Consider the following 25,829-nt stretch of genomic DNA (forward strand, 5'->3'; position numbering starts at 1 on the left):
CTTTCCTATGTTTCTATAACTTACCCTGCCACCTGCAGGGCCTGATCATTTGTTTATTGGAAAGCACTTGAAGTATACTGGCCAGAGACTCTGGTGCCTTTTGGCTGCAGCCCCAGACTGAGCTTTAGGAAACAGACATGCAATTCCTGGCTTCCTGATGGTCTCGGGCAAATCACTTCATCTCTGAGCTTTGTTTTTCCCATCTTGAAAAGGAAAATAACAGTATTTGTTCTGCTTCAGTAAAGCACTTTGGGGTCATTCACATCACCTAACTTTAGGAACTAATTTAAGCTTGGCTCCTGCTCTTGTCAAAGCACTCTCAATCACACCTTGGAAAAGCCTCTCTTTTTCCACTGTCTATAAAGAGAAAATAGGAGTCTAGCCTCCTAATTTAAGTATGTAAGCTAGCTGCTCGCAGACAAGTGGACGACAATCTTTTTTTAAGATCTATGGATGAGGAAAAGTACAGCTAGGCATTATTATAAGGATGACTTCACCATGAGTCTGTATCAGGAAACCCTCAAAATGAGTGATAGCCTTCCCAAAAATTAGGTGTTGCTAAAGATTTTGAATTTCAGAGTTATTGATTTGAAAGATATAATTTGAAAAAAATGTAGAAGTTTAATATAAACATTTGTCAAAGGCAGCAAAAAATCAAAAAGAAAAAGTTGCTCCTATAGATTTCAGCAGCCATAAAATTTAAAATCCAATACAACTATTTCAGTGATAAAGTTAAGCGTAACACCATCTCTACACTTTAATCTCACACCTAAATAGTTTTTGTATTTTGTTACAATTTAAGTGCAAAGAAAGCACACATAATCAATATTAGATTTAAAAGAACTTTTTGAAAATGCTGCAGCTGTAGTAAATAGTTGAAGCGATTATGGGTAAAATGGTTTTTAACCAACGAACTGAAAAGGAACTGGTAGGATTACCGAAATCTTGTCACAGTGGGTTCCTTTTCTACAATAAAAAGCCACAGTAAGAAGAAATGCACTAAAAGGTGTTCCAACCATAACAGATGGCACATTACTTGTGAATTATATTTATTTCATTTGCTGCTTATAATGAAGTTAATCTGTACCCGTATGTCACTTTAAAAGGTCTCATTTCTATTTAAACTTCACGCATGTATCTTGCTTCTGATTTATATCTCAAATTCTGTAATGAAATATCAACTGAACAAAAAATTTAAGATGCTAGATACTGCTCATAGATTAGACTAATGGAATCATTACCTTAGCCCACACAACTGTAAATGATAAACAGTGCAATCTAAATTTCAAACAACTTCTAAATGGCCCTATTAATCACTATAAATTACAGTGCAGTTGGCCTTCTTTTCCCCTTCAAATTACCTTACGTAAATCTAAATAAAATCTAAAAAGAAAAAAAGGGGTTATCATCAAATTCACACAAGAATGGAAGAGAATTTCTACAAAGAACTCTTTTGGCTGGTATAAATTGTATAGCAGTATTTCAAAAGCCATATGATTTTGGAACTGATGGATGCATTTCACTCCCATGCCTGTGAAACTGGCAGATGACATACACCATATTTGCTTGCATAACACCATCAATTTTTTCCTTCCCAGATTCTGCTTTAAAAAAAAAAAATCCATGGCATAACCATTACATGTGTCTATTCTAAAACTGCAGTACAATCTGCTGCTTGTTATAGGTCAGGTGATGAGGTTGTGGCATGACACCTGCACAGAAATGGAACTCCTGGCACCTCCATTTCACTCTCGAGTTGGGGCAAGGAGGAGAGGAGGTAGCAAAAAGGCTGTTTCCTTCAAGTGTGTTTTTACTGACCGAATGAAACAGCAGGCTGTTCAGGTCTTCTGAGCTGCTATTATCTTGTGCCATAAAACACAGGAAAATGCGGTTTGTCAAGGCAGAAAGAGAGGAAGACCAAGGCAGGACCACAGACAGAGGAAGTCACTCCAAGATCTGGGGAAGCCTGTAACATCTCTGGAGCTCCCAACTTAGTTCAAAAAACATGGCCCAGTATAGCAGTTGTGCAGCCCAAGTTCATGTGAACCTGGCTGTGTTTCAGTGTGCTTAGGAAGGGAGAAAAAAGAAAGGTAAGATAGTGTCTCTGCCCAAACCTCACATTCCAACCCACAGAACAGGACAGGAGATGGTCTGTAAGAAGAGTGAGCACTGAAAATTACTAATATTACTGGTATAAAAGAATAAAATACATATAATGAGCATGGGAAGTGCTTTCTGAGGAAATAATTAATTTGAGGGGGCTTATTAGTTCATACTCTCTGTCATCCCAGGGATAAAGCGTTTGCAACAAATTATCATTCCATCTTCAGATTTGAAAGTATAGAAATGAGTAAGGCTTCATTTACTATTCTTTATATCTTTTGAAAAAATGCACCTTTTGCATAGCTATCCTTAATTTTGCCCTCTTACAACCTGCAAGTATCGGGAATGTAGATGAACCAATACATTGAAATAGCAGACAGATGTGGAGAAAGTAAAAGAAAATATCCAAGGTAGGTGTCCTAATACCTGCATTTGGAAATAACCATAGATTATGTATGTATGAAATAACCATAGATTATGTACTTCAGTGGACACGTTACTTCATGTATTTTACTGCCTTCACAGACAATCAAGGTGTAATAATCCCACAGACTCAGAATCACTCCTCCTTGCAAACCGTTAAAGATATCAAGGGAAGGAACTGTGCTACTTGAGAAAATGAGCCACAAGGTAGACACGCAGTGAAACCATGTTACAGCCTTGTCGTGACAAGTGACATGCCAGCAAATCCTCTCTGTTGAGTGGAACTCTTAATTTCGGTACCACTTGGGTACAATGTGGATCTGGGGCAGCAGCAGGGTCTCAGGTTTGCAGCATGCCAGGCCTGCCAGCTGCCTGTCACCTCCACACTCCATTCCCACCTCACGTGCACAGTTCCAGCGGAGGTGCAGGGAAGGTGTTCAGCTGCAGAGGTCACATGCATGACTGACTTGGTGCTCCCCAAGCCTGCCCAGTCACAGAGCAATGCTGGGCTAAATGGGAAAGGGAGTGCTGCCAATCTGGTAGTTGTTTCTGTCACTTGTGGTGTTGTTTCTAAGCATACAAGGAGACCCAGAATTTTAGATGGCTGTCATTTGGTACTAGTTCCCCGTTAGCCTGAGAACCAATAGTTTTTATTTCAAAATTTAAAAATAAATGGCCAAAGGAGCAGACAGAGGATAGCAGCAGAGGTTTCAGAAGTTACATTAGATAATGTGCAATGGTTAAATTAGGAAGAAATAATATTAATGCTTTACCTGGAAAAATTCTGGCTTGTGTTCAAATATCCTGGCGATGTATTTGTAGTCAGCATAAGCCCAGTATTTGGAGTACTCGTAACAACTGAATGGTCCAGAGAGAGAAGAAGGCTGCCCACAACTCCAAGCCAAAAACTCTTCAAGTGTCGCCTTCACGTAGTTACACCTGGTTTCAAATTGAGGAACTAGAGAAACAAAAGAAAAGCCAAATATTATGTGAGCACTGAACACAGAACCAGTAGTTTCCTTCTCAGCTCTGGTTAAATGCAACACAAGATACGAAGTGGGACTAGGTGGCTTGACTCTAGTCAATTAAATGGTTCTCATCACCTAACTCATGATCAAAATTTGAGACAATTGTTTTTTCATTAAGGTTTAAGTAAATGGCTGTTACCTTCAACTTTCTGAAGTAAAAGCACACCAACAGTTACTGCTCTTCACGTGCAAGGCATCCTTCAGCACAGTAACTCAATAATAAGCCTGAGTTCTCTAAACTGAGAGCCTGTCCTTTGCCTCATCTCCCTTCTTAAGTGTGAACTGCAAATATGCACACAAGTGTTTGTGTACCCTTTGCTTTGCCTCTGTGGATTTATGAAGATGGACACGTTCACCTTTCCCCTGCCCTAAAGCAATAACCAAATCGGCACGGTAATGCGTAGAAAGGGAATTATGGAGCCACCTGCATGCCAATGATCCATCTGAAATGCTGTGTGTCCTTATTTTTCATTTGAGACCGACAAAAGCATATTGCGATGTTCCTTGGCAGGCATAAAAGGTATTTACCAGCGGTGTTTTGCTCCCGTCGTGCTTTGGTCAGGCTGACTGATACAGCCTTTCAGCTCAAGGTCAGGTCACCTGGAAGGCCTGCAAGATAACCCTCATCACAGCATACTTTAATTGTGGTTTATCAGAGATCTTCATTTCCCACAGACACTAATTGTGCCAACTTCAAAGAGACTTGTCCAATGTCAAAAAAAAAAAAGATATTACTATAACTACTACTGGGGAAAAATGACTGCAGCCTGCATGACTGACAATGACAGAGCTGCAATTTAACCTTGTGTAACTTGCATGGAGCTGCTCAGAAATGGGATCCTTTCGCTGGTGTGTAGCAGCAGCTCTTCGTCCTTTACCACTCCTGTTCTGTTATCACAGCAATTCCCATAGAGTCTCACACATTTGTTCTTACTCCCTTTGGGCGGGAGCAGAGCTTTTACAAACCTTTATCACTATCATTTTGCCATTTTCCATTGTAGAAGCCTAGGTAGTGGTTTTCCTTCCCCTCATGATCAAATTCATTAACTAAAAATGTCAGATAAGCCCCACTATTCAGCAATCCACAACCTGGGTCTGTGCAGTAGAAGGGCTCCCTACCTAAGAACTGGATACAAAACATATACATCACCTGCAATAACCAAAACCCCTACACCTGATTCCTGTCTGTGTTGCACTCCAATGCCCTCTCCTGATACCCAGTCATTAACACAATGCACATCATTTTACTGATGGTCTGATGGAAAAATTAGATAAAAGACACAGGCGGCTCAATATGTGCATTATTTTGATGAGAACAAAGAGTGCTTAGGACACTGCCTATTTTCCAAGATAACTTGGGACCAAGTGTTTTAAAGGCAAGAAATATGCTCTTTCTACCTCACAGTGTATTTCACTCCGAGCTTCCTTTAAAAAAAAACAACTATGAATGACAAGACTACCTTCTAGGATACCGTCTCCTCAGAGCAGGGTTCTTGGTTTAATTTAGAACTTGTTCGGTACCAAAGTGTGGGTGCTTATGGAAAAAAAATAATAATAAAAAATGTGTTTTGGCAATCTAGACAGATTGCTTAGATTTATAGACTGCAACTAGGGTGAAAATGTTAGCACTGGGCAGCTAAAAGCAAGAACATAATTAACCAGTTTGCTAATACTTCATGACTAAAAGCCGACAGGGTTTTATAATTGATAAATTGTAGATTAAACGATGCAAGTCTAAAGTAAGTTACCAGTGCTGTCTGGTGACATGGTATCTGAAGGCATGACAGACCTCCTCTCCCCCACCTAATGCCACAGATTGAAGCCAGCAGGAGGGAGAGAGGAAAGAAGTGCTTTTTGGAGGAAACAGCTTCCCTCCTCAGTTAAGGCCTGGTCCCAACAGATGCCAAATTCTGTTCTACTCAGAAGGACAGTGTTTCCAATGTATACTAAGGGAAGTGTAGGAAAAAAAGATAATAGCCTTAGAAAATACCTTAAAGCTCCAGTAAGAATGCAAGTGAAATGTCTCATCCACTTTTTTAAATTTAAAAGAAAACCAAATGTTCATTTAGAGCTGCTGGGGAATTAAAATTATTTAAATGAGTAATCCAAGAAAGGAATAGCCACTTAATACTATAACAAAGCACAGGCACGCTCACAAACCACAGAACCGGCCATCCACATCCAACTCCAAAGCTCAGCTTTATGTGACATTTATTCAGTGTTTGGTATTTATATTGTATTTTCAGCCTCCTGTTCAGCTGCTAAGTCTATAGCCACCTTTGCAGTCCCTCTCTATATCAAACCTCAGAGGCTTCAATTCTTTTGCTGCCCTTAGTGGCAAAACCTCTTGGGCACATGTCCAGGTTGCAGCCCTTTTCTATCCAACTGCATATCTGACAGCATCAGCTCTACCCAGCATCTCTAAGAGGAATTTCCTCCAGAGATCTTGTGACTCGTAACTGATCAGCATGACAACCTCTTGTTCTCTCCAGCTTCTTGACAGTAAACTCATTGTTTATTCATTTTACTACACAACCAGAGAAAATGGTCAAAGTTAAGAAACATCTGCATATGGAAGTCAGTTTTGTGTAAGCTTTCTTCTCCCTTTGTAATTGCTGGTGTGCTCCAGGTGGCCATCAGATAGATGGGCTAGAACGCTGCATTTTCTCTGCCAGAAACACAACTTCTGTAGTTGCTGCCCACCCTTTATCCCACCTCAGAAAAATAAATCTTCTAGCATGGCTGGAACTAGATGGGTAGGGATTTCCTGATTAATAGCAACTTCATTGTTCTTGTAATGAATGCTGGTACTCTCTCTGGAGGTATCTTATCTCTGTCAATGCTTAATCCCCCGATTGTATTTTTTCCCCTCTTACAGCCACATACTGTTTAACTTGTGTAATCAGACAGAATACTATCACACACACAAACTTAGGTAGGTAAAAATAATTCACACAAATAATACTGCTAGCTGCTATGTTTTCTGTTTCAAGTGTGTGTGCCTTCCACATCCATACGCTTCAGGAAGCTCCTTAACAAGAAAAGCAAATACAACATCCAAGCAGCTCCCACCAAGTTGCCCTATTTACAGTTCTCACTTCTTTGTATTACAGAACCTTCAGTTTGGGAATCCCCATCCAGGCTGCAGATGTGGCACTAAAGAAAGATAAAAAAGTCGTCATAGTAAGAGGTCTCAAATAGTTTTGAATCTTCCGGATAAACCTCATGGCTTAAATAATCTCAGAAACTCTGAAACAGCCATTTCAGAGTGACACTAAAATATACCTACAAGCAGAAAGTTTCTTTCTTGTACATGTTTCCAGCTCAGTGGCAGGAGTGGTCCCATCTAGTCTTAAGGCAATTAATCTATTGTAAACATGGGAGGAATATTTAGAGAGATCAATGCATTTTTACTTGTATTCTCCTGTTGCTTTCTCTAACCACATCACTGCCTCTGTTTCATCTTGGAAAGTTACCACGAACAGTGATAACAAAGAGAGGCCCTTGTGGAAAAACAATGTTAAGCATACAAGAGTGAGATCAACCATTTTCCAAATGACAGCGGTACATGAAATGAAATTATTTCAGACTCTGAGATGGCTTGGCTAATGTCTTCACTAATATATCCTTACAATGCAAATCTTTTATAGCATCATAGGTCTTATTCAGATATAATACAACCCCTGAAGGTTCGACCCATCTTCCTGAAGACATTTCTAGCTCATATTCACATATAATGGAGGATCCTGGAGACAAAATGATTGCTGCCTAGGGGTTGATGCCTTTAGGAAAAAACAAGATACAGATAGGTGTAACTTCAAGATACAAATGTCAGTTTAAATCCACTCTATATTCCTAGTGACTATAGTTACGTGATGATTCTTGTCTACTTGGTTGGTAGCATCAGTCCATCACTTTCCTACATAACACTCCATCAGTCTCATCAGAAACTTTCCCAGTTGGCATACCCGTTTGGCTCTCAAAAAGCACCTACTAATTAATGGAGAGTAGCATCAAAACTATCATTTTACCTGGTAACCCTTGTGTATTAAAACTGAGATGTATTAACAAGTTATCAAGGAAATGTCACATACATACAATGTCTTCCCTATTGGCAATGGGATGCCTTTTACATGTAGTGCAAGAACTGGCTGATACCTCACTGAACTATGGCTGTGAAGACGTGTATCAACATATTAATTCTACACCTCAGTTATCCCATCTGTAGAAAGTGAGTATGTAACATCTGTTTTCCCAGAAATGGCACAGGAATCATTAATCCATGCTGGTAACATGCTCTGAAATCCTAAAATGCCACGCATTTTCCCTCTAACACTTCTTTCGCTTTCATCACTGCTCTTGCACTAATTGAACATGAAATAATTTGGTCATGACGCTGTGAAGAAAGCAAATTTGACAGTGTTGTTAAGTTAGATCATGTGATGTAATGCTACCACTTACATAGGAACTGGCAGACCCTCATCTGGAGTCTTTGTGCGGACCCTACATTCTAAGAAAGAGGTAGTCCAACCTAAGAAGGTTGGAAGAGTACAGAAAGAATAGCTACGTGGGGTCTAAAAAAACATGACTTATACTGAACACTTTATAAGAACTGGGTTTGTCTAGCCTAGTGAAAAAAAGAGACTGAAGGGAGATAAGATACTTTAGGCAAAAGGGAGAAAGTGCGCAGCAAAATGTATTTTGGTATGTGGTTAGGAGGGCGAAGGATGTACAGGGCATGAATAAAGCAATGCAGAACCTCTTAAAATGGCTAGCAGATCGCCACCCTGGAGCACATTTCCTGTGTCTTCCCTCCCTGGTATGAAACTCTCTCTGTCCATGGATTGACTATGACTTATATTGTGTGGTACAGACAAAAATGAAGTTGTAGTATTTAAAATTGAATGCAAAAATTGTCTTTATCCCGTGGTGTGTTCCTAGATGTCTGAGTGAATTTGGAGGGTTAGATTGAAATTATTTTACTGGTGTTGAGTGATTTTCTTAATGCTTTATACTACAGCATCTTTCATCACAAGACCTTAAATTACTGACAACACTACAGCCTTACAAAACCTCTGGAGGAAAGTGAGAATTATCACCATTTTACAGATAAAAATACCCCAAGATAGACTGGTTAATTGGCTAATGCTTTAATGCACTCAGGTTTGTGGATATGGAAGCTCAGCTCATGTGAACAACTGAATCATGTATAAGACCAGGACCAAACACATGCTACAAAGCAAGGAAAGAGAACTGAGACACTTGATTCTTACACGTGTTACCCACCAGGCTTCCTACTGAGAATAAACATGCAAGAAAGAGAGAGTTCCACTATTGCCCAAAATCCCATGTTCTAAAAACAAAGCATGCGGCTAAAAGCAATACATTAGAGAGTAAACAGTGACAACAGAGAGGCAGATGATTGAAGAACCTAAAAAAGAGAGTTGTGACATGTAATGCCTGTCCACCTCAGTCTCACCTAAATCCACTGTCTTCAGCCCTAGCCTAAACTGGACTATCTTTCCATCCAACACTGCAGAAAGGTACTTTGCATTCCAGTGCAGGGCTGGCCAGTCGTCAACCATGTTACAGAATACTGCAGGTTGCTGTAGAGACATCACAATTTCCTTGGTTTGCTCAGGAGTAAACGGTTTGACATCTTCACCTATGTAAAGAAAGTAAACCAACAGCTTAGACAGATGATTTATGATATATTAAGCGTTACCTCCCATCTCCCACAGCACAGGAAACATTAAGAACACCTTCATTTATGGTTTATCTTTTTATTGCATTTGTAGATTTTTTAAAGTCAGACTTCTATTGCAAATGCTGAAAGAACATTCTTACACTGAATTAAGGTTTAAAGCAGTGTATTAGCACACAAAATGTAAAAATAAAAATAAAAATATGTGTGTGCTTATAATTTTCACTTGTAGCTTATAGGCAATAAAGCGCTGTAGCAAAACTATTTAGAATTAGGCTAACAATAAAAAAACCTTACAAATAATGTCCAGAGCTTAGAGAACATAAATTTTATGAGTAACAGTCTTTCTGCATGGGATTCTTTCCAAGAAGCATAGTGCACTGTCAGAGATAGCAAACCAGGCTCCTATGCATTCGATTTAAACAAGGAATAGCAGCATAACCAAAACAACAGGTATTTTTAAAGTGTTTTAAAATTTCTTTTCATCTACAGAATTTTAGAAAAAGGAAATTGTGCCAATCCAAGAACTAAACTAACCCAAGATTTCCATTTACTCCTTTGCTGTTTAGAGATTTATATGCCCCACTGAAACTGTCAAGCTGAAATGCTGGCAACCTTGAATAAACTCAGCACTTTCAGAACTACTTTTCTTTAGGGACATATTGAGAAGGAAAACCCGATCTTAAAAAAAAAACAACAACGTAACAGCTCCATAGAGCTGAAGCAGTGGACTACAACTCTGGATCATAAAAAAATCCATTCATTATTTTAACCACTATTGAAGTTAACTCATCCATAATTTGTGTCTGTATATTGCCTAAGATTTAACATACTGAATCGATAGGTATGGTTCCCCATGACTCCTAGCTGCTCATTTAAAACAAACCAACCATTTCACTCACTCTATTTAGGGGTCAAATTATAGCCTGATATGCGCGACGGGTTAAATAAATGCAGGGCAAGAATATTCCCTGTACTGCTGGGTGCTGATGCTGCCTCTCACTCCTTCCTGTGTGTGGCTGGTGGGACAGGTAGTGGAGAACCAGCCAGACACAGGGCAGCCCTGCGGAGCCAGCTGGGGGAAACACAGAAGAGAACCAAGCAGGAACAAGGTCTTTAGGACTGTTTAAAACATAACAGTTTAAAATATATGAATGCTGAAGTGTGAATGGCAGGAATAAGAGGAGCTCTGTGCATGCTGTATGCCGTATGTCTTTGGTATCTTTTCTGAGTTCCCCTTTTGACAGAGTTTATACTCCAGCATAGCTGTACTTTTTAGTTTTCTGAATTAAGTTGCTGTCTTCACACAAATTCAGTGGGAGGTATCAGCATCGGGGCTTCCTACAGTCGAGGGGTCCCATCTCCCAAGGACTTTCAGGGAAACTAAATCCCTCTCTCCTTTCACTCATGAAAACTCCACCTTGAAGCTTTAAAACGAAAGACCTCCAATATTTGTTTCTTCATAGAACATAAAATTTTTAAATGGCTTCCTTTTTTTAAGGCAGATGATAGGAGGGAGTTTGGGGTTTGGTTTGTTTTCCATGTCTCCTCTCATATGCAGAGCAACACTTGACAGGATGGTGTTGCTGTGACACAGAGATATCTATGACACTTGGACTTCAGTCTCACGCTCCAGCAACTTGCACAACCAGGACATAAGGAGGCCTCACAGGGACCGTATGTCTTACCATATGGTCTTCCCTACCCCTAGAAAGGGATCTCTGGGGGTTCCTGAGCAATAGGTTAGTATACCTAGCGAGAGCAAGTCCAGAGAAGGCAGGAAGGCCATCTGCAGACACAACGGCACGTGCTGGGGCAGCCACCAGGAGCTGGCTTTACACATGGTAAGAGGTTAAAGCTCAGCACGTTTTTTCACAGTGATGCTGTTCAAAGCCTAAGGCAAGACTCGGTCCAGATCCGAACACTTGCATGGCGTTTATAAAACTTCTGTCTTTATTCCGTGCGATTATAGTCTCATACAGAGGCAGCTTTCACGATGCAGGAGCTGGCTGGCCTTACATACCTTTCAGATTTTCCAATTCATAAAAATGAAATTATACCTGCTTAAGCTAAATTTATCACCCCACGGCTGTCTTTTTGACTACTCAATTGTTCTTGTTTTAATGGCACTACATTTAATTATTTTTAGAGGATGTAAATCCAAAGAAATGCAAGAAATTGGTGGCACTTTTTTGGAGGATTTTGTAGAGGTGAGTTTATTGCAAAAGCTTCAGTTTTCTCCTGTAATGTCAGTCAACAGTTGGGATGAGCTAAAAGCAGAAATTTTACTCGGAGAGACAGGAAGGCTCACTGAAGCCAACTGTTGATGTGGTGTGGCTTTCTCATGTGATTTCCACATACATATTGTGCTTTCGAAAGGTGTGGTTTCCACCACAGTGAATATACAGTAGGAAGCTCAGAGCTAAAGCTACTGGGAGAGTTTGTATCAACGCCAAACAAAAAACCACAGTTAAGACTAAAGAGCCTATCCTCTACTGAATGTTATCTGGGGGGTTTTGTCATGTCATCACACTTTAATCAGTTGTAAACCTATTTCTCTACAAAATTTAGAAACAATGAAAGAAGACAGTCTGTCGTAGTAAGATGCTTATCATCCCTATCTTCAAACAGTATTAAAATCATTGTTAAATGAGAATATATCTTTTCCTGATAGAGATAATCACATACAATACATGATATAATCAGCAATGAAGTTTGAAATGTTTTAGAAAATTTAAAGCATTAGATAAATAAACATCAGGGGTTTTTTTGCAAAGAAATGGGGATTCTTGCTGATTTTGTGCGAAGACTGTTTGTCTTGCTTCAGTTTTATGTATTCCTTACTGAGAACAGCAGTCAGCTAAACATAATTCTTTCCCCATATTTTTCATGCATATCTAAACACCTGTTAGAGAGAAGGCACATGATAGAAGGTAAATATCATATACTACATCAAATAGATGTTATGATAATTTGAAGAACTCTGCTCATGACCAACAGAGATTTCAGACGGAACTATATGCTGTAGGAGTGGTTAAAAGTAATTAAGAGATATCTGAAGATAGCTCTTGGAAGACAGATTAGAAGAAAAATCTGTAGTTTAAAATAATAATAACCTTTTCCTTAGTTATTGTTGTCATAGCTTCACAAAGACCTCATAAGCGGGGCTCTTGGTTCTCGGCACTTCCTAACCCGAAATTGATGATAACTGGTTCCTAGGCAAAACCCGAGGCTGTACAGCATATGTAAGTGCATACAGTTTGGACAACTGTGCATTAAGTAAAAGGTGTATAAATAAAATGTGTTGCAAAGAAACAAAGTATCTATGGCACATCTTGGGCATTACATATCAAATTCCTATGGGAGACCAGGTAGCCGGAGAGAACAGAAATGCATATTCCCTTTGAAAAGAAAAGCTCTGTTGGAGTCTTCATTTTCTCTGTTGTACTCTGATCCAAAAGAGAAAAGGAATACTTTAAATTAGTTCCATCAGCCTCAACAAATGATGTGGCTTCACAGTACAAAAGGAAGCAGGAATAATTTGTCTCATGTTTTGACTTTACACAACACATGTATAGAATCCAACCAGGAACTGAAAAAACGAATGAAGTTTTAGCTCAAGTTTTGTGACTGTGACAGCTTATATAATTGGCGAAAAACGTAGGTGTTCTTTAGAATGATAACACATTGCAAAACAGAGATCTTCCAATTAAAAACCCAAAGCTCTCCAGTCATTTTTACATGAAATGTTGTCAAATATGAAGACTCATCCAGACTCAGTACTGAGGGCAGGTAAAAGAAAAGCGATGAATTGGCTACGTATACTTTCCAGCACACTTTGTGCTTCTAAGATAGAAAATAATTTAATGTTTCTGATTAACAATTTTTCTGAATAACTGAGCAGGGTTTGGGAATAAAGAGTTTAACACAGCAGGCAGTCTGACAAAATTGGACTTGATCAAAGTTGTTCAGAAGTTAAATGTACTGTCATTAAAAAGCTAAATGTACTGTCATTCATTGAAAATAATTTAGTGTATTAGAAGAGTTCATTAGTACATTGTAGCGGGCTTCTGCCAAAACACCCTGCTGCTTAAATATGAGACTTAATTGAGAGGTATTAAATTTTTTTTCTGAAAGAGTACAAGGAAATCCTGGTAACGTATTTGGTATAAACACGGTCAAATTGTTTTTCTTGTAAATCTGTAATGTTTCATTATCCTTATTTCTAAAAAAAAAATACAAAAAGTTAAAAGAAAAATTTGGCATTTTGAATACATTAACACAGTGCAGCTGGGTCACTCAAAAAATGAACTAACCTCCAAAATCTTAACTATCCAACAACTAGGAGTGGGAAAGAGAAGGTATGGGGGAGCATGGGGAAATGCCCCAAACCAAAGAGAAGTGACTTGGTTTGGAGGTCAGACTTAATGATTTCACACTACATTAACTCTGTAGATTAAAAAACAACTTCAAATAATCTGCATGTGATTACAACATTATGCACTATAATCAGCCTACTCTGGGCAAACAGGATGCATCTAAATATACACAAGTAGTTTCAGGATTTATCACATGAACATTTAGGTAATACTTCCTGACCACTTTATTGCTGTTACTATTATTTTTGACTGTGGGAATGCCAATACTGCAGTTGCAGCATAGCTGGGGGGCATCTAACCTAGATTTGCATAGATATTTTGGCTAGTGAAGGATAGTTAGCAGTCCCATGTAGCCTCTCAGGATAGACTGGTCTGCACCTGTAAGACTGGCACCTGAAGCTTACTCTGGTAGCCTGAAGCCAACACACCCTTCCTTGCCCTCTGTGTCTGCTACTGTGGAAGGAGGGTGTGAAAAGAAAAGAAAGAGGCCAGAAGAGGAATTTGTATTTTCATGCACTTTCCAGTCCTCCTGTGGCAGGGCTGAGCATCTCACAGTTTTTCTTACACCAAGTGTGAGTGACTCAAGACATGAAGCAAGATAAGAGTGTGGGCTATGCCCTCAAACCTCTAACTGTCCCTCTGATAGAGAAAAGAAAATAGCTGCCAGACTTCTTAGGGGTGGAGTAAGAGGTTGAGCCCAGAATACAGCACTGGGAGTGACTTCCCACCCCTGCTGTAAATGACAGCAGACCATCTCAAGTGTACATTTATGAAATTCCTCCGTAAATCCCTTAGAGCTCTTCCTAGAAAGCTCCTCCTGAACCCCCTGCCAGCTTCATGCCCGTTGTCTCTTCTCCTCCAGTTCCGTAGCGCACTTTTAGAACACAGCCGTGTCAATTTTCAGCGAACTAACTTAATGCTGAATGACCTCAGCTCCTCTGGTCTCTTCTAGTGGAAGCAAAGCCTTCCTTTCCCTCCTTGTCCTTACAGCCTCTGCCTGCATCTTCTGCCACTTGAAATACACACTCCCACTCGCCAAACCCAGGAACAGCAGGATATGTACAACTGACAGAAGTCATAGTAGATGTATTTCCAATGAACTTTATACATATATTACTGGTAAATTTGCTGAAAGCAAAGTGAAACACAATGAAACTGCAGCACTCGTCAGATAAATGGTATTTTATTTTATTTTATTTTGGAGGAAAGGACTATGGTCTTTGATCAAAACCTTCCATCAGGATACAAAAGTTTCTCCAAAGGAAAGGCAGTTCTTCCTTAAGCTAGGCTGCTACAATTCTACCTTTCTGTCTGTTTGGGGTGTAAATTACACCCACCTGCTGCTAAGGGAATGTAATAGCAAAAGCCATTCCTTCCCCATACCTCATCCACACTGATACACGTTTTTCACAACATTTCCTAACAGCTGGGAAATCTGATACAAAACTTAATACTAATATAACATTACGATTGAAGGTAAGGGAACTGGTACATCAGGGAATCAACATCCATATTTCTAAGAAAAAAAGAATTTGTTCATGTTTTAAGTAAAGTTTATTTCTTTTTTTTTCCTATTCCTTATTAGCAGTAAATATGAATGCACTATATTAAATTCACTGTCAGAAACTGTAACCATTTATGACTTTATTGTCCTATCCTGCAAACTTGCCTGGTAAGAACTTCAAAATGACAGCAATGAAAGAATCGAAATCTTCTAAAATAAACCATTATTCCATAAGCTACTGTAGTGATAGTCAATAGTATTTTAAAAATATGTTTTCTCCCAAAAGCCATTGTAATAAATAGTCAATAATACAACTGAGCCTTTTGCATTTGATGGGGTTACGGTGGAAGCATGCATGACTTTGTTCACTATTATGCTACATAGGATACAAATTATGATTAATGACTGAGTCACTTAGAGGTATAATTGTCAGAATTACAATACACTTCAAAAGAATAAAAGAAGTATTTTGGAATTACATAAATTATTGAATTGAAAGAAAACAGAGAGACCTAGCATGTGAACCTCAAGAACAGTTTCTGAAGTGCACAATAACCAACATGCACAACCAGGGTATTAGATTCAGAGACTGCCATTACTATAGGAATATTAAACAAAAAGCATGGCTATTATTGCATCTGTTTATATTATTCAAATTCTTTCAGCAGGGCTAAAACAAGCAGAAGTGAGCTTAACCTTTGTTTCACGTTGCTATTTCTCTTTATAAAGGTTGTCATGTAGCAACATGAAATTTGTCTGTGAAAAACTTAACTGTATGTTTTGCATCTTGGGGTTCTTACAAGGAACATAAACTCTTGCTTTGACGTAACGTAGAGCTAAGGATACATTCAGCGTAATACAGCTCACCAAAATGTGAACTACCAAGCTCTTCTAATTTAATTTTCAACTTTAACATGTCATTACTGTTAGGTTCTGTTTTTTAATATAAATATTAAAGATAAAAGAAACTGTTTTTACTGAAAAAGCACAGCCTTGTTACATAGAAGCTTATCTTTCACAACTTTACAATACAACAAGCTGCTGCTAGTGGTGTCAATGTATCTTTACCATCTTCCCTCCAGAGATTTTCTTTCTCTTTTTTTTTTCAAGTAACAACTGCCTGCAAAGTTTCTTTATCTGTAAACACCAAGAGCTAAATATCAGAAAAGATCAAGGCCCAAGTCTCCACTCAGATGTGCAAGAACTCTTGTTCTAATCGGCTGCACCTGCTTTTCTGGAAACTGAAGGTGACCTTTAATTTTAGAAGAAACCATGACAGTACTGCTGCTTTGAATTTGCTAAGTTCTTTGCAAGATGCAAAATTTAAGAAAACTCAGTATTTGTCAACCTATTAGTATATCTGTAAAAGTCCTTTCAGTAAAGGAGTTTCAGTATTTTCAGATTCCTTTTCAACATTAATGTCACTACATCAACCACTGACAAATTGAGTATTAGTATTAGAAGCAATACTGTCTTCTATATCCAGTCTTCAAAAGCACATGATACTTGGAATTTTAAGATAACCCCCTGAACATTATCAAAACAATAAAATTGTAAAAAGTTAAAGTTGCACAAAATGCCAAGACATCCAAACTGCCTTACCATCACTCTTGCTGAAATACTCTAATAGAAATCAAACTCTGGTGCTACCATCTCTACTCCCAATCAATCTCATAGCGTCTGTGATCACAAAGCATATAATAATTTAATCTTAAATCACATATGCCCCTGTTCAGAAAAACACAGACCTGGAAATAATCCATTTAGCCTCTTCTTTCTACACAGAATTACATGACAAAGAGTCACATTACCAAACAGAGACACAACATTTTGTGAGCATTACATCTTCAATATGGACCTGATCCCAAACACGTACCCCCAGTGAGGTCTTCAGAAGACCCATTTGAAGAGCACACAGCATACCTAGTGCATGACAGCCAAGCGTGACTAGCCAGAACAATAGAAACAAACTCCTTAATGCCTACATCATGAATTATATCAGAGCAATTATTAAACTACTCCTTGCAGCTTCAGTCTAAGACAATAGGAAAACAATTACAAAGTCTGATCAGAAATGAGAAACATATTCACCAGTGACACAACGGGCAGACCAGTACCAAAGCACTGTGACTAGCTCTTCTTGCTGGCATCAGGGACAATGAGATCTGCACGGAGGCAGTCCTAGCCCAATGAGACAGGTGATTTTCACCTTGTATTCCCAACTCAAGCCTAACATCCTCATGTGAATCTGTTCATTTTCATAATTCTCAGGTTTTCAGGAAGACAGAAAACCATCAGTCTTTGAAGCAGGATTTCCCTAACACAACTTTGGGATGCAAAATACTCTACTGATGTTGTTTGCAGTCAGTGGCCCTGAATAAAATGAAAGAACATAAGGACCGTAGCCTGCTGATGTTGGAGCTTCAAAATAATGTCCCTAAAATACCCAAGATGCTGAGCCTGAGGGCTGTCTCAGTGAGGTAGGGAAGCAGCCATCAAAATGAGTTTGGACGAAAGACATCATGCAGTTTCCACCTCCCCCTCAAAGATACAATCATTATCTGCATGTTCATCGTTAAGCAGGTGATGAATGGCAGAACAAGCAGAAATGGAGTACAAAATGCTTTAAATGTACTCAAAGCCCAAGTCAGGTGTGACTTTTGCATACTCCTTTTGAGAGCTACAGCAAAGAACTTACAGTGTTGTCTACGGGTGATCTGGTGAGACTGATTTCCTTGGCCAGCCACAAAGGTGGACTCCACAAGAAAAAGGAGCTACCCCACATCTCCCTACAGGACCTAGCAACGGGCTCTGGCTCACCGCAAATCTGAAGTCATCACCACTACAGCAGTCACTTTGCAATGTGTATATACTCAGCCTGCAAACAAAAGGTATAAAAGAATGGCCACTGGATACCACTGACATCTAAATTTAAGAACAAACCTGTTCCGCTTTCATAAGCTGAAGATGTGTCTGTATTTTTGTTCCTTGTTGATACTAGTAAAAAGAAAAAGGAAACACTGTAAAAGCATTTTCCTCCTGAAGTACAAGGAAATCATTATATGATGTTAGAGCTGGAAGTCTACCTGCCTCTCAATAAAAAAGAAAGGTGAGAAAAGATGCTGAAAGGTACAAAATGCACAGACTGGAAGGTGCCCAAACCGAGCCCAAAACAGCTCAGATCCCAAACAACCTGTTCCTAAGCTACTAAAAGGAAAAGGATGTCAAAAGTCAATGAGGGAAGAACAGGATTTGCTCACACCTCACACGCTCACCTTCAAAAGCATTGTTCAAGACAAGGGGTGTAAAGAAGAGAACCATTCCAGCTCTCTGCTACACTAGTGCTGTTTATGGCAGCTCTCAGACTACACTGTCACAACTCCAGCTGAAGTCTAGAAGTTGAGGGAAATCCCTGGAAAACAGGCCTCTTTTTGGATGCTGGAAGGAAACTCAGAACTGGCTAAATGCCACTTTCGAATCTTTGAATGAATTTCGGGTCCTGACCATGTTGTGCCAAAATGCTTCTAGCCTTTTTAGGGTAAGCAATCAATTGCTACTTGTCAGATTGCAAGATATGAGTTGATACAAGAAAGTACATGACTGTACACATGGTGTTAGGAATTGCTGGGAGAGAGGCATGAGAAACAAGGGGATGCTGAAGCTCGTTGAACCTCTCTGAAGAAAGCCACATGGGAGAGCAAATCTGTCAAAACCCTGAAAACTGGAGAGAGCAAATGGCACTTCCTAATGTGCTAAGAGCTGGGGTTTGACCCATGGTGGGGATACTCTCCTGGATTGGACTCAGCTCAGCCATTACATCACAGGTGTGTTTAAGCTGAATTAGAATCTCCAGATACCTCGAGGTTATAACCAACCTGTCAAAACCTTCAGTTTATCTTAATAAGCCAGGCTTAAATCAGCACAGTCTAGGCGCCAACTCATAAGCGGAACAGCCAGGCCTGCCTCAGGGATGGGATGAGCATTTGGCGGCAATTAACAGCATCAGCCATATAATTTTTACTTGTCACCACTAGTCTATCAGAGCTCCTGGCCACCAGCTCCTCCTAAGATGAATTCCAGAAGGTTTCAGGCATGAATACAGAGACGCAACCACCTTGAGAGCTTTCAGGTTTGAAACGGAGGCACCTATCAATGGATACACTATTATGGTTGGGCAATTATTAACTAGATGGGCTTCTGTATCACAGTTTTGGGTCCAGACACCATCAAGTCCACGCAAGTCTTGCTAAAGGCGTGAAAGTTCTGGGCCAGGAGAAAAAATAATCTTTCCACTTGCCTGAATATATGTGCACTTCATCTGATAATATTCAAATCTCTTTAGCTACATTATAATGAGGTTAAAGCAAGAAAAGATTTCCCCACCCCAAATATTACAAATGTCAGTAATGAGAACAGTAAAAATGTCACCACATGGAGAAAAAGAGTGAAATTAGCATATTTAGAGAAGTATTATACCCATGAGTGAAATAATGCAATCAGCTAGCTGCAAGATAAAGCTAATTTGGTTTCCAACAGTTTATCAACAATGCACTGCTCCTTTACATTAACAAATTTAAACAGCACCATATCCTGCAAACAAGAATAATTCACACAGAATATTACACTGTGTTAATTAAATAGCTGGAATAGAAAAGGTCAGGACATGACTGAAAGATGCGCATATGGGTTGTGAAGCCATGAAAAGATGAAGCGATTTCAAATCAAGCAATTAAAATGAATTATTTAAATCATGATTATGTCAGCAATAAATACACCTAGATTTTCCGAGCCTATTTTGACAGCTCCTTTCTTTTGTTGCTCTTTCTCAGAAATTTCTCTTTCTTGCTGACCCACACAAGTGAAAATATCTTTAAACCCATCATAAGATGGGGTGACTTGGACAAGTTATCAGAGTTATCCTGCTTATGTTCCAGTTTTCGTTTTACTACACAGCTAGTATGAGGCAAGTTTTGCAGTTAAAGGACACTGCAAAGCCCCACTTGCCTTATTTCTGGGTGGGCTTTCTGCCACTAGAACAACGAAGAAACACAACTACTACAGTTAATAGAAAAATGTTCAAAGAGATAAATATTTTTTCACTTTGTTTACTTCTGCAAATGACAGCACTTTTTCTTTGGCACAATGCCACTGAATCACTTAAATTATACTAGTAACATAGCCATTTTAAATTGAAAGATCATTTTGGCATGGGCTGAACTATGCTGAGGTGGTAATGTACAGAAAAGACCTAGTAAAACAGGGAATTAATCTTACTTGGAGCCCCAAACCCCTACTGGAAAAATCCATCGGTCAGGACCATATCTGAATCTTGTCCTCTATTTTTTACAGCATTTTTGTCATTACAGTTGTACACGGCAAGCTCAAATTGGTTTGATACTATCCGTATATATGTGTGTCCATCCCATTATTTAATTGTGCATGACTTTTATTTTTCCTGGGGAATTTCCTTAACTTTTCTAGACAAAAATCTCATTTTCTTTTTGATCACAGTTCTGCTGACTTCAATGGGTAAAAATTCATTTTGCACCTTCAGTGCAACTTCTGATTCGGACCTCGGCCTAACCAACAGAGCTGTGTGGGCTGAACAAAATGCACGGTCCAAATGTCTGGGGAAGGATGTCACGGCAGCGTGTACCTGTGGCTGCAGACCCCTGGTGCTGGCAGCACCGTGGAGCCCGGCAGACACCCCACCTCCCTCCACGCCGCCGAGCGGCACCCAGAGCGGCACCCACGGCGGGTCTCAGGCCCGACCCGCTGCCCAGTGCTCCCCGGTCAGGCACATCGGTCGGGCCAGCCTCCAGACTTCTGGGCAGAACGCCTAAGCAAGCCAAACCGAAATACCCAATTTTTGCCGGGAAGATGAAGCATTGTGCAGCACACGAGCCATTAATTTTATGACACGCGCAGATGGCGGATATACAGATACCCACACAACCCAACGGCTCTGATATATACTTCAATCTTTTTAATGATAATAGTTTCTAATGAGCTTCGCGTAGCCCACATGACGGTATATTCACCCGAATTACTTTACCACGGATTTCAGCGCAGGCTGTAAAAAACTACTACTTTCCCCCCACGGTTCGGCCCACGGCTGCCCTGCATCCACCTCACCACAAGGACAATCTACTTCTCCCGTCAAAATGACGGAGAGCGCGGAGAAGCGCCGCGGCAGCGCTCACCGGCATGGCGGCCCCCGCGCCGGCTGAAGGGCCGGCTCGCCTCTGCCCCGGCCACCGCAGCGGGAACGGGCCGGCGGCCGGGGGGGGACGTTTCGGAGGAGGAGCCGGAGCAGAGGCACGGCCGCCCCGCTCCCGCCCCCGCTTCGCCCCCTCCCCGCTCCCGCCCGCCGGCCCGCGGCCCAGCGGAGCCCAGCCGTGCTGCCGGGCCGGGCCTCGCCGCGCAGTCGGGCCCAGGACGGCAGCGCCCTCCGCAGCTGGAGGGGCGAGGAGCACCTACCCGGCGCGGGAGGACGGCGGCTGCCCGCCCCGGCCATGCTCCTCCGGCTCTCCCTCCGGGGCGGCTCTGGCGGGCTCCCCTCGGCGGCACCGCCCTCACTAACGGAGGGGGGAGCCCGGCCCGGGAGAGCGCCAGGCCCGCTGCACCCTGCCGCGCGGGGCGGAGCCGTGACGGCTGGGGCTGACGGTGGCCCCAAGGCAGGGGCTCCCCGACCCCGCCGGTGACACCCGGGGCCCCAGCGGCGCCTCCCACGGGCCGCCCCGCTCCTGCCCCGGAACCCCGCTCCCCGCTGGGCGGCGGCCTCCCCGCCCCGCACAGGCCCCGGCCGGCCGCCAGCGCGGCTCCCTCCCCGCGGGCGACGGGCCCGGCTCTCCTCCCTGGCGCCGCTTCCCTCCTCCCCTCGCCGGCGGAGGAAGGAGGCGGCCGCCGGCCGTCTCCGACCGCGCATGCGGCTGTGCTGGGCCGGGGCAGCGCCGCCGCGCTCGGGGGTTGAAGTGTGGGTGTCCCTGCCCCCGTCCCCTCCTCCCCGGCGGGCCCCCGCAGATGGGCTTGGGCTGGAGTAGCGCGGAGGAGCGGCAGCCCCTCCTGCCGCCGCCGCCGCAGCAGCAGCAACAGCGGCGGCGGCCGCAGCCGCGGGGGCCGGCGGGGGGCCCGGCGGTGCCGGTGCGGCGGCTGGCGCCCTTGGCGGGCCGCGTTTACGGGCGGCGGTGGCTGGTGCTGCTGCTCTTCTCGCTGCTGGGCTTCGCGCAGGGCCTGGTGTGGAACAGCTGGGGGCCCATCCAGAACTCGGCCCGCCTGGCCTTCGGCTTCAGCGGCTGGGACATCGCCCTGCTCGTCTTCTGGGGGCCTATCGGCTTCGCGCCCTGCTTCTTCTTCATGTGGCTCATGGACAAGAAGGGTGAGCGGGGCCGGGGGCGGCCGGGCCGGGGGGTCGAGACTCCCCACCCCACTCCTCGATGTCTTACCCCGGGCCCGTCGGGGACACCGTGGCGTGGACCCCGCGGTGAGGGGCGGTGTGGCAGCCCTGAGGCCAGGGGAGGGGGCGGCAGCCTCGGAGCTGGTGGCCTCGCTCGTCAAAAGGCATGAGTAATACTTTGAAGGCATCGTGGGTGTAATTTTCAGTACGCTGCTCAAACAAAGGCGCGTCCAATGCCACTCACAAGGATGGTACTTAAGCAGTTCCTAAAATTAAGAGGAATTATGGCCCCTCACACCGGGGCTGAAGGGTAGGTCTGGAGGAGATGTGCTCCCGGCTGTCATCGCCATGCTGTCATCGCCATGCCAGCATTTGACCTGGAGGTGGTCATGTTGTCCGGTAATGCTGGCTTCGCCATGCTGGCGTTTGACCTGGAGGTGGTCATGTTGTCCGGTTATGTGCTGTGAAACAAACACCCGCGTTGAGGTAATGCCAGTGCTCGGGGCAGTGGCTGTATCTTGAAAGAGATACTTTTATTTCTAAAAGCAGACTGGACCCAAAGGCTGTGGCTTGCTTTTAGTTGCACGAGGGTGGTGCAAAGACAGAGAACGTAAAACCAGAAGAGCTTCAGGGCTTCCGAAGATGAGCACAAGGGAGAGTTGCCCAATTTGTGTTCAGGCTGTTGCGTCTCGCTAGCCAGCTTCTGAAAAGGGTGTTTGTCGCTGGAGAGCTTCTCCAGGGCCTGTGCAGCTGGTCCGGGGTCACCTCTGACACTGCTCTACCATGTACCTGTGTTTGCAGATCTGAGCTTTTGGGCCTAAATCCACAGAAGCATTTAGTCTTTTAATTCCTGTTTAAACAGGCCTCTAAACAGGAGATAGGAGCCCACGTACCCTTGTGGCTCCTGTGTTAAGTGCTACCCGTTCCATTTATTTAGGATTTAATAGCTGATTTGTGGTGCAGAAGGGGGAAAGTGAAGGCAGGCAGGTAGAAAAGTTGTAGCTGAGAAGGCCTGTGTCTTGAAATTGGAATTGCTTTTCCTAAAACTGAAGAGATGTTGGGGGAATAAAACCTATTGGGTTGAAGATATGTTCTCCAAATGAGTCCATGGTGGCTGTACAGCCAGTCTTCTCTCAAACAATTTTGATTTAAGTCAACAATGTCTTGTCTAGACTGCTGTGTAAGTGTTGTTAATTAGCTTAAAATTAAAGTAAGTTATTTTGTTTTGTACAGTGAAGACCATGACTCTGCTCATGATATGAAAGAAATAAAGCTAAACTTGAACCTGTGCTTGTAGAACCAAGTCTGTATTTTTATTTCTTCATTTTCTATGAAGTGGATTCTGAGCGATGCAAAAAAATATACTGGAAAAGTTTCAAAGTAACTCATGGGAGAAGTAACATTAGTGTTTTGTTGTTTCTTTAATGTGATTAGTAATGTAGTTGCTGGATTTCTTTTCACATGTAGCTTGTTTTAATGAGAATATATACACAGATGTTTTCCTCATTACTTTAACTGATTGCTTGGGTGTATTTTGTTTGGTTGATTTCCATGTTCATCGGAGATATTGATATGAACTACTCCTTTGCTCTTATTTTTTTTCTTTCCTTGTTGAGAAAATTTTGGTTGCTAGCTTAAATAGAACATCTCAACTCATTGGCTTTATGCATAAGGAGTACATAAGGGCTCTGGAGCATGTTCTTTGCACAGCAGCAGATTTTGTGAGGGCCTTGTTGTATTTTGCGCTCTTTTCTGAGTCTGGGTAATTCCCACAGAGGATGTGGTGCTGTTCACTTTGGAAGTGATGGTGGAGTCCTGCCACTTAGTTTCTTGTGGAGCAAAGGGGAGCCCAGACTCGCCCGTTGGGCACACTTCCACCGGAGGCACATTGCCGGGTCTTATCTACCTTTGGGGTACGTGTGTTCTGGAAGGAGCATGACTCTACTTCTGTAAAATTAGTTGGATCTGACCTCGCAAAGGCAGTATTCCACTTTGCTTAGGGGTACAAATGCTGCTTGTTACACCAAATTTACTCTCTGTACCAAAAATGTAGAGAAATGGCACCATTTGCTCTGGCTTCAATCATCTGTGTTGGAGTTAGCTAGTAAAGGAACTGTCAGGAGAAAAATGTGAAACGTCAGTGTGTAAAACCTGGCATGTATTGGAAGTATGACACTGTAGATGATGCATGTCAGAATTTGAGAGGAGATTCTGCTGTTTGTGAAGTACAGGACTATCTATCAGGGGTGTATTCAACTGATATTGGTAAGTAGCTGCTTGCTGTCAGTTAAGTCTGATTTTGTGTTATGATGCTTCAGGCGAAGTCCAGAAGTATTTGTCTTTTTGGTTTTTAGTTGATCATTTTAGCATGTAGTTTGAAACATAAACCTGTTTCCATACCGGACTTCTCTCTTGTATTATTTGCACACCCATTTCTTTTTTCAGTACTGCTTAGAAGGGTTTGGTAATTATTTTTTTTTTCCTTTTAACTAATTAGAAGTTGAAAGATTAAATATTCAGCAATAAGCATGTTGATAATCCTGCTTGGAAGAAGCCTTTCTTAGGCTGTGTGATTCAGTTCCATCACAGCTTCTGAGAGATGTGTGGGGTCTTCTGAGAAGAGAGGACAGCAGTGTTTATTTTTAGTAAAAGGTATGCCAAATAAGCTCCAAATAACCTGTTCTTCAGTTCTGTGTAGAAGGGATTTAGGATGGAAAAACTACATTTTTTTCTTTTCTGACCTCAAAAGTTTTCTTGGCCTTTGTGACCTTTTCTCACCTGGCCTGCTAAGTGTCTGTCTTGCATTTTTTGTGGGGATCTCTTTGCAGCTGATACTGGCAACGCAGCTGGAGAATGGCAGGAGTATATGGGCTGGGAAAGGTGTGTGGGTGGTGTCACTTTTGGCTCCCTGGGGAGTTTCTGCAGAAGATACTACAGGCAACTGTACACCTCCCCCAAGGACTCTGGACTCTGATGACCCAAGAAATGGGTGTTGGTGTCAGAAGCAGCATGACAAACAGTCTTGGTTGGCTTTAGCCCATGCATCTGTGGATCTATATGGATTTCATTTTTTATGAAATTGAGGGTGAATTTTCATCAAGAGGATAGTGATGGTCTTAAGAAGGCTGCAATTTGAAAAAAAAAAAATCTTACTTGAAGGTCTGAACAGACTCAGAAGGAATAGGCATTTTTTGAAGGCTGTTAACACTGAATTTTAAAGGGTCTTTGAGTCATTGAAGGAAGCCTGGATTTAGCTGATGTTTCTGTAGGGCGTGTAAATTGAAAGCTAGTT

At 42.0% G+C, this 25,829-nt stretch overlaps 2 protein-coding genes across 4 annotated transcripts in view; one reads left to right on the plus strand and one right to left on the minus strand.

Moving 5' to 3' along the window:
- HSPBAP1 (HSPB1 associated protein 1) overlaps nucleotides 1-22,069 on the minus strand; it is a 38,112-nt gene extending 16,043 nt beyond the window's left edge. For 2 of the 3 annotated variants that reach the window (XM_055811472.1, XM_055811471.1), the window contains exons 1-3: nucleotides 21,622-22,069; nucleotides 9,034-9,219; nucleotides 3,300-3,484 (exon numbers count right to left, since the gene is read on the minus strand). In XM_055811472.1, the coding sequence (XP_055667447.1) occupies nucleotides 3,300-3,484; nucleotides 9,034-9,219; nucleotides 21,622-22,069 (819 nt within the window). The remainder of the gene's footprint in view (nucleotides 1-3,299; nucleotides 3,485-9,033; nucleotides 9,220-21,621) is intronic. The other variant, XM_055811473.1, reaches the window with a different exon arrangement.
- Nucleotides 22,070-22,164: 95 nt separating this feature from the next.
- The window catches only part of SLC49A4 (solute carrier family 49 member 4), a 74,208-nt gene continuing 70,543 nt past the window's right edge, over nucleotides 22,165-25,829 (plus strand). The window contains exon 1 of the mRNA XM_005244269.4: nucleotides 22,165-22,519. Within this exon, the coding sequence (XP_005244326.3) occupies nucleotides 22,165-22,519 (355 nt within the window). The remainder of the gene's footprint in view (nucleotides 22,520-25,829) is intronic.

This window comes from Falco peregrinus, chromosome 8, assembly GCF_023634155.1.
Source record: "Falco peregrinus isolate bFalPer1 chromosome 8, bFalPer1.pri, whole genome shotgun sequence".
In the NCBI taxonomy this organism is placed as follows: domain Eukaryota; kingdom Metazoa; phylum Chordata; class Aves; order Falconiformes; family Falconidae; genus Falco; species Falco peregrinus.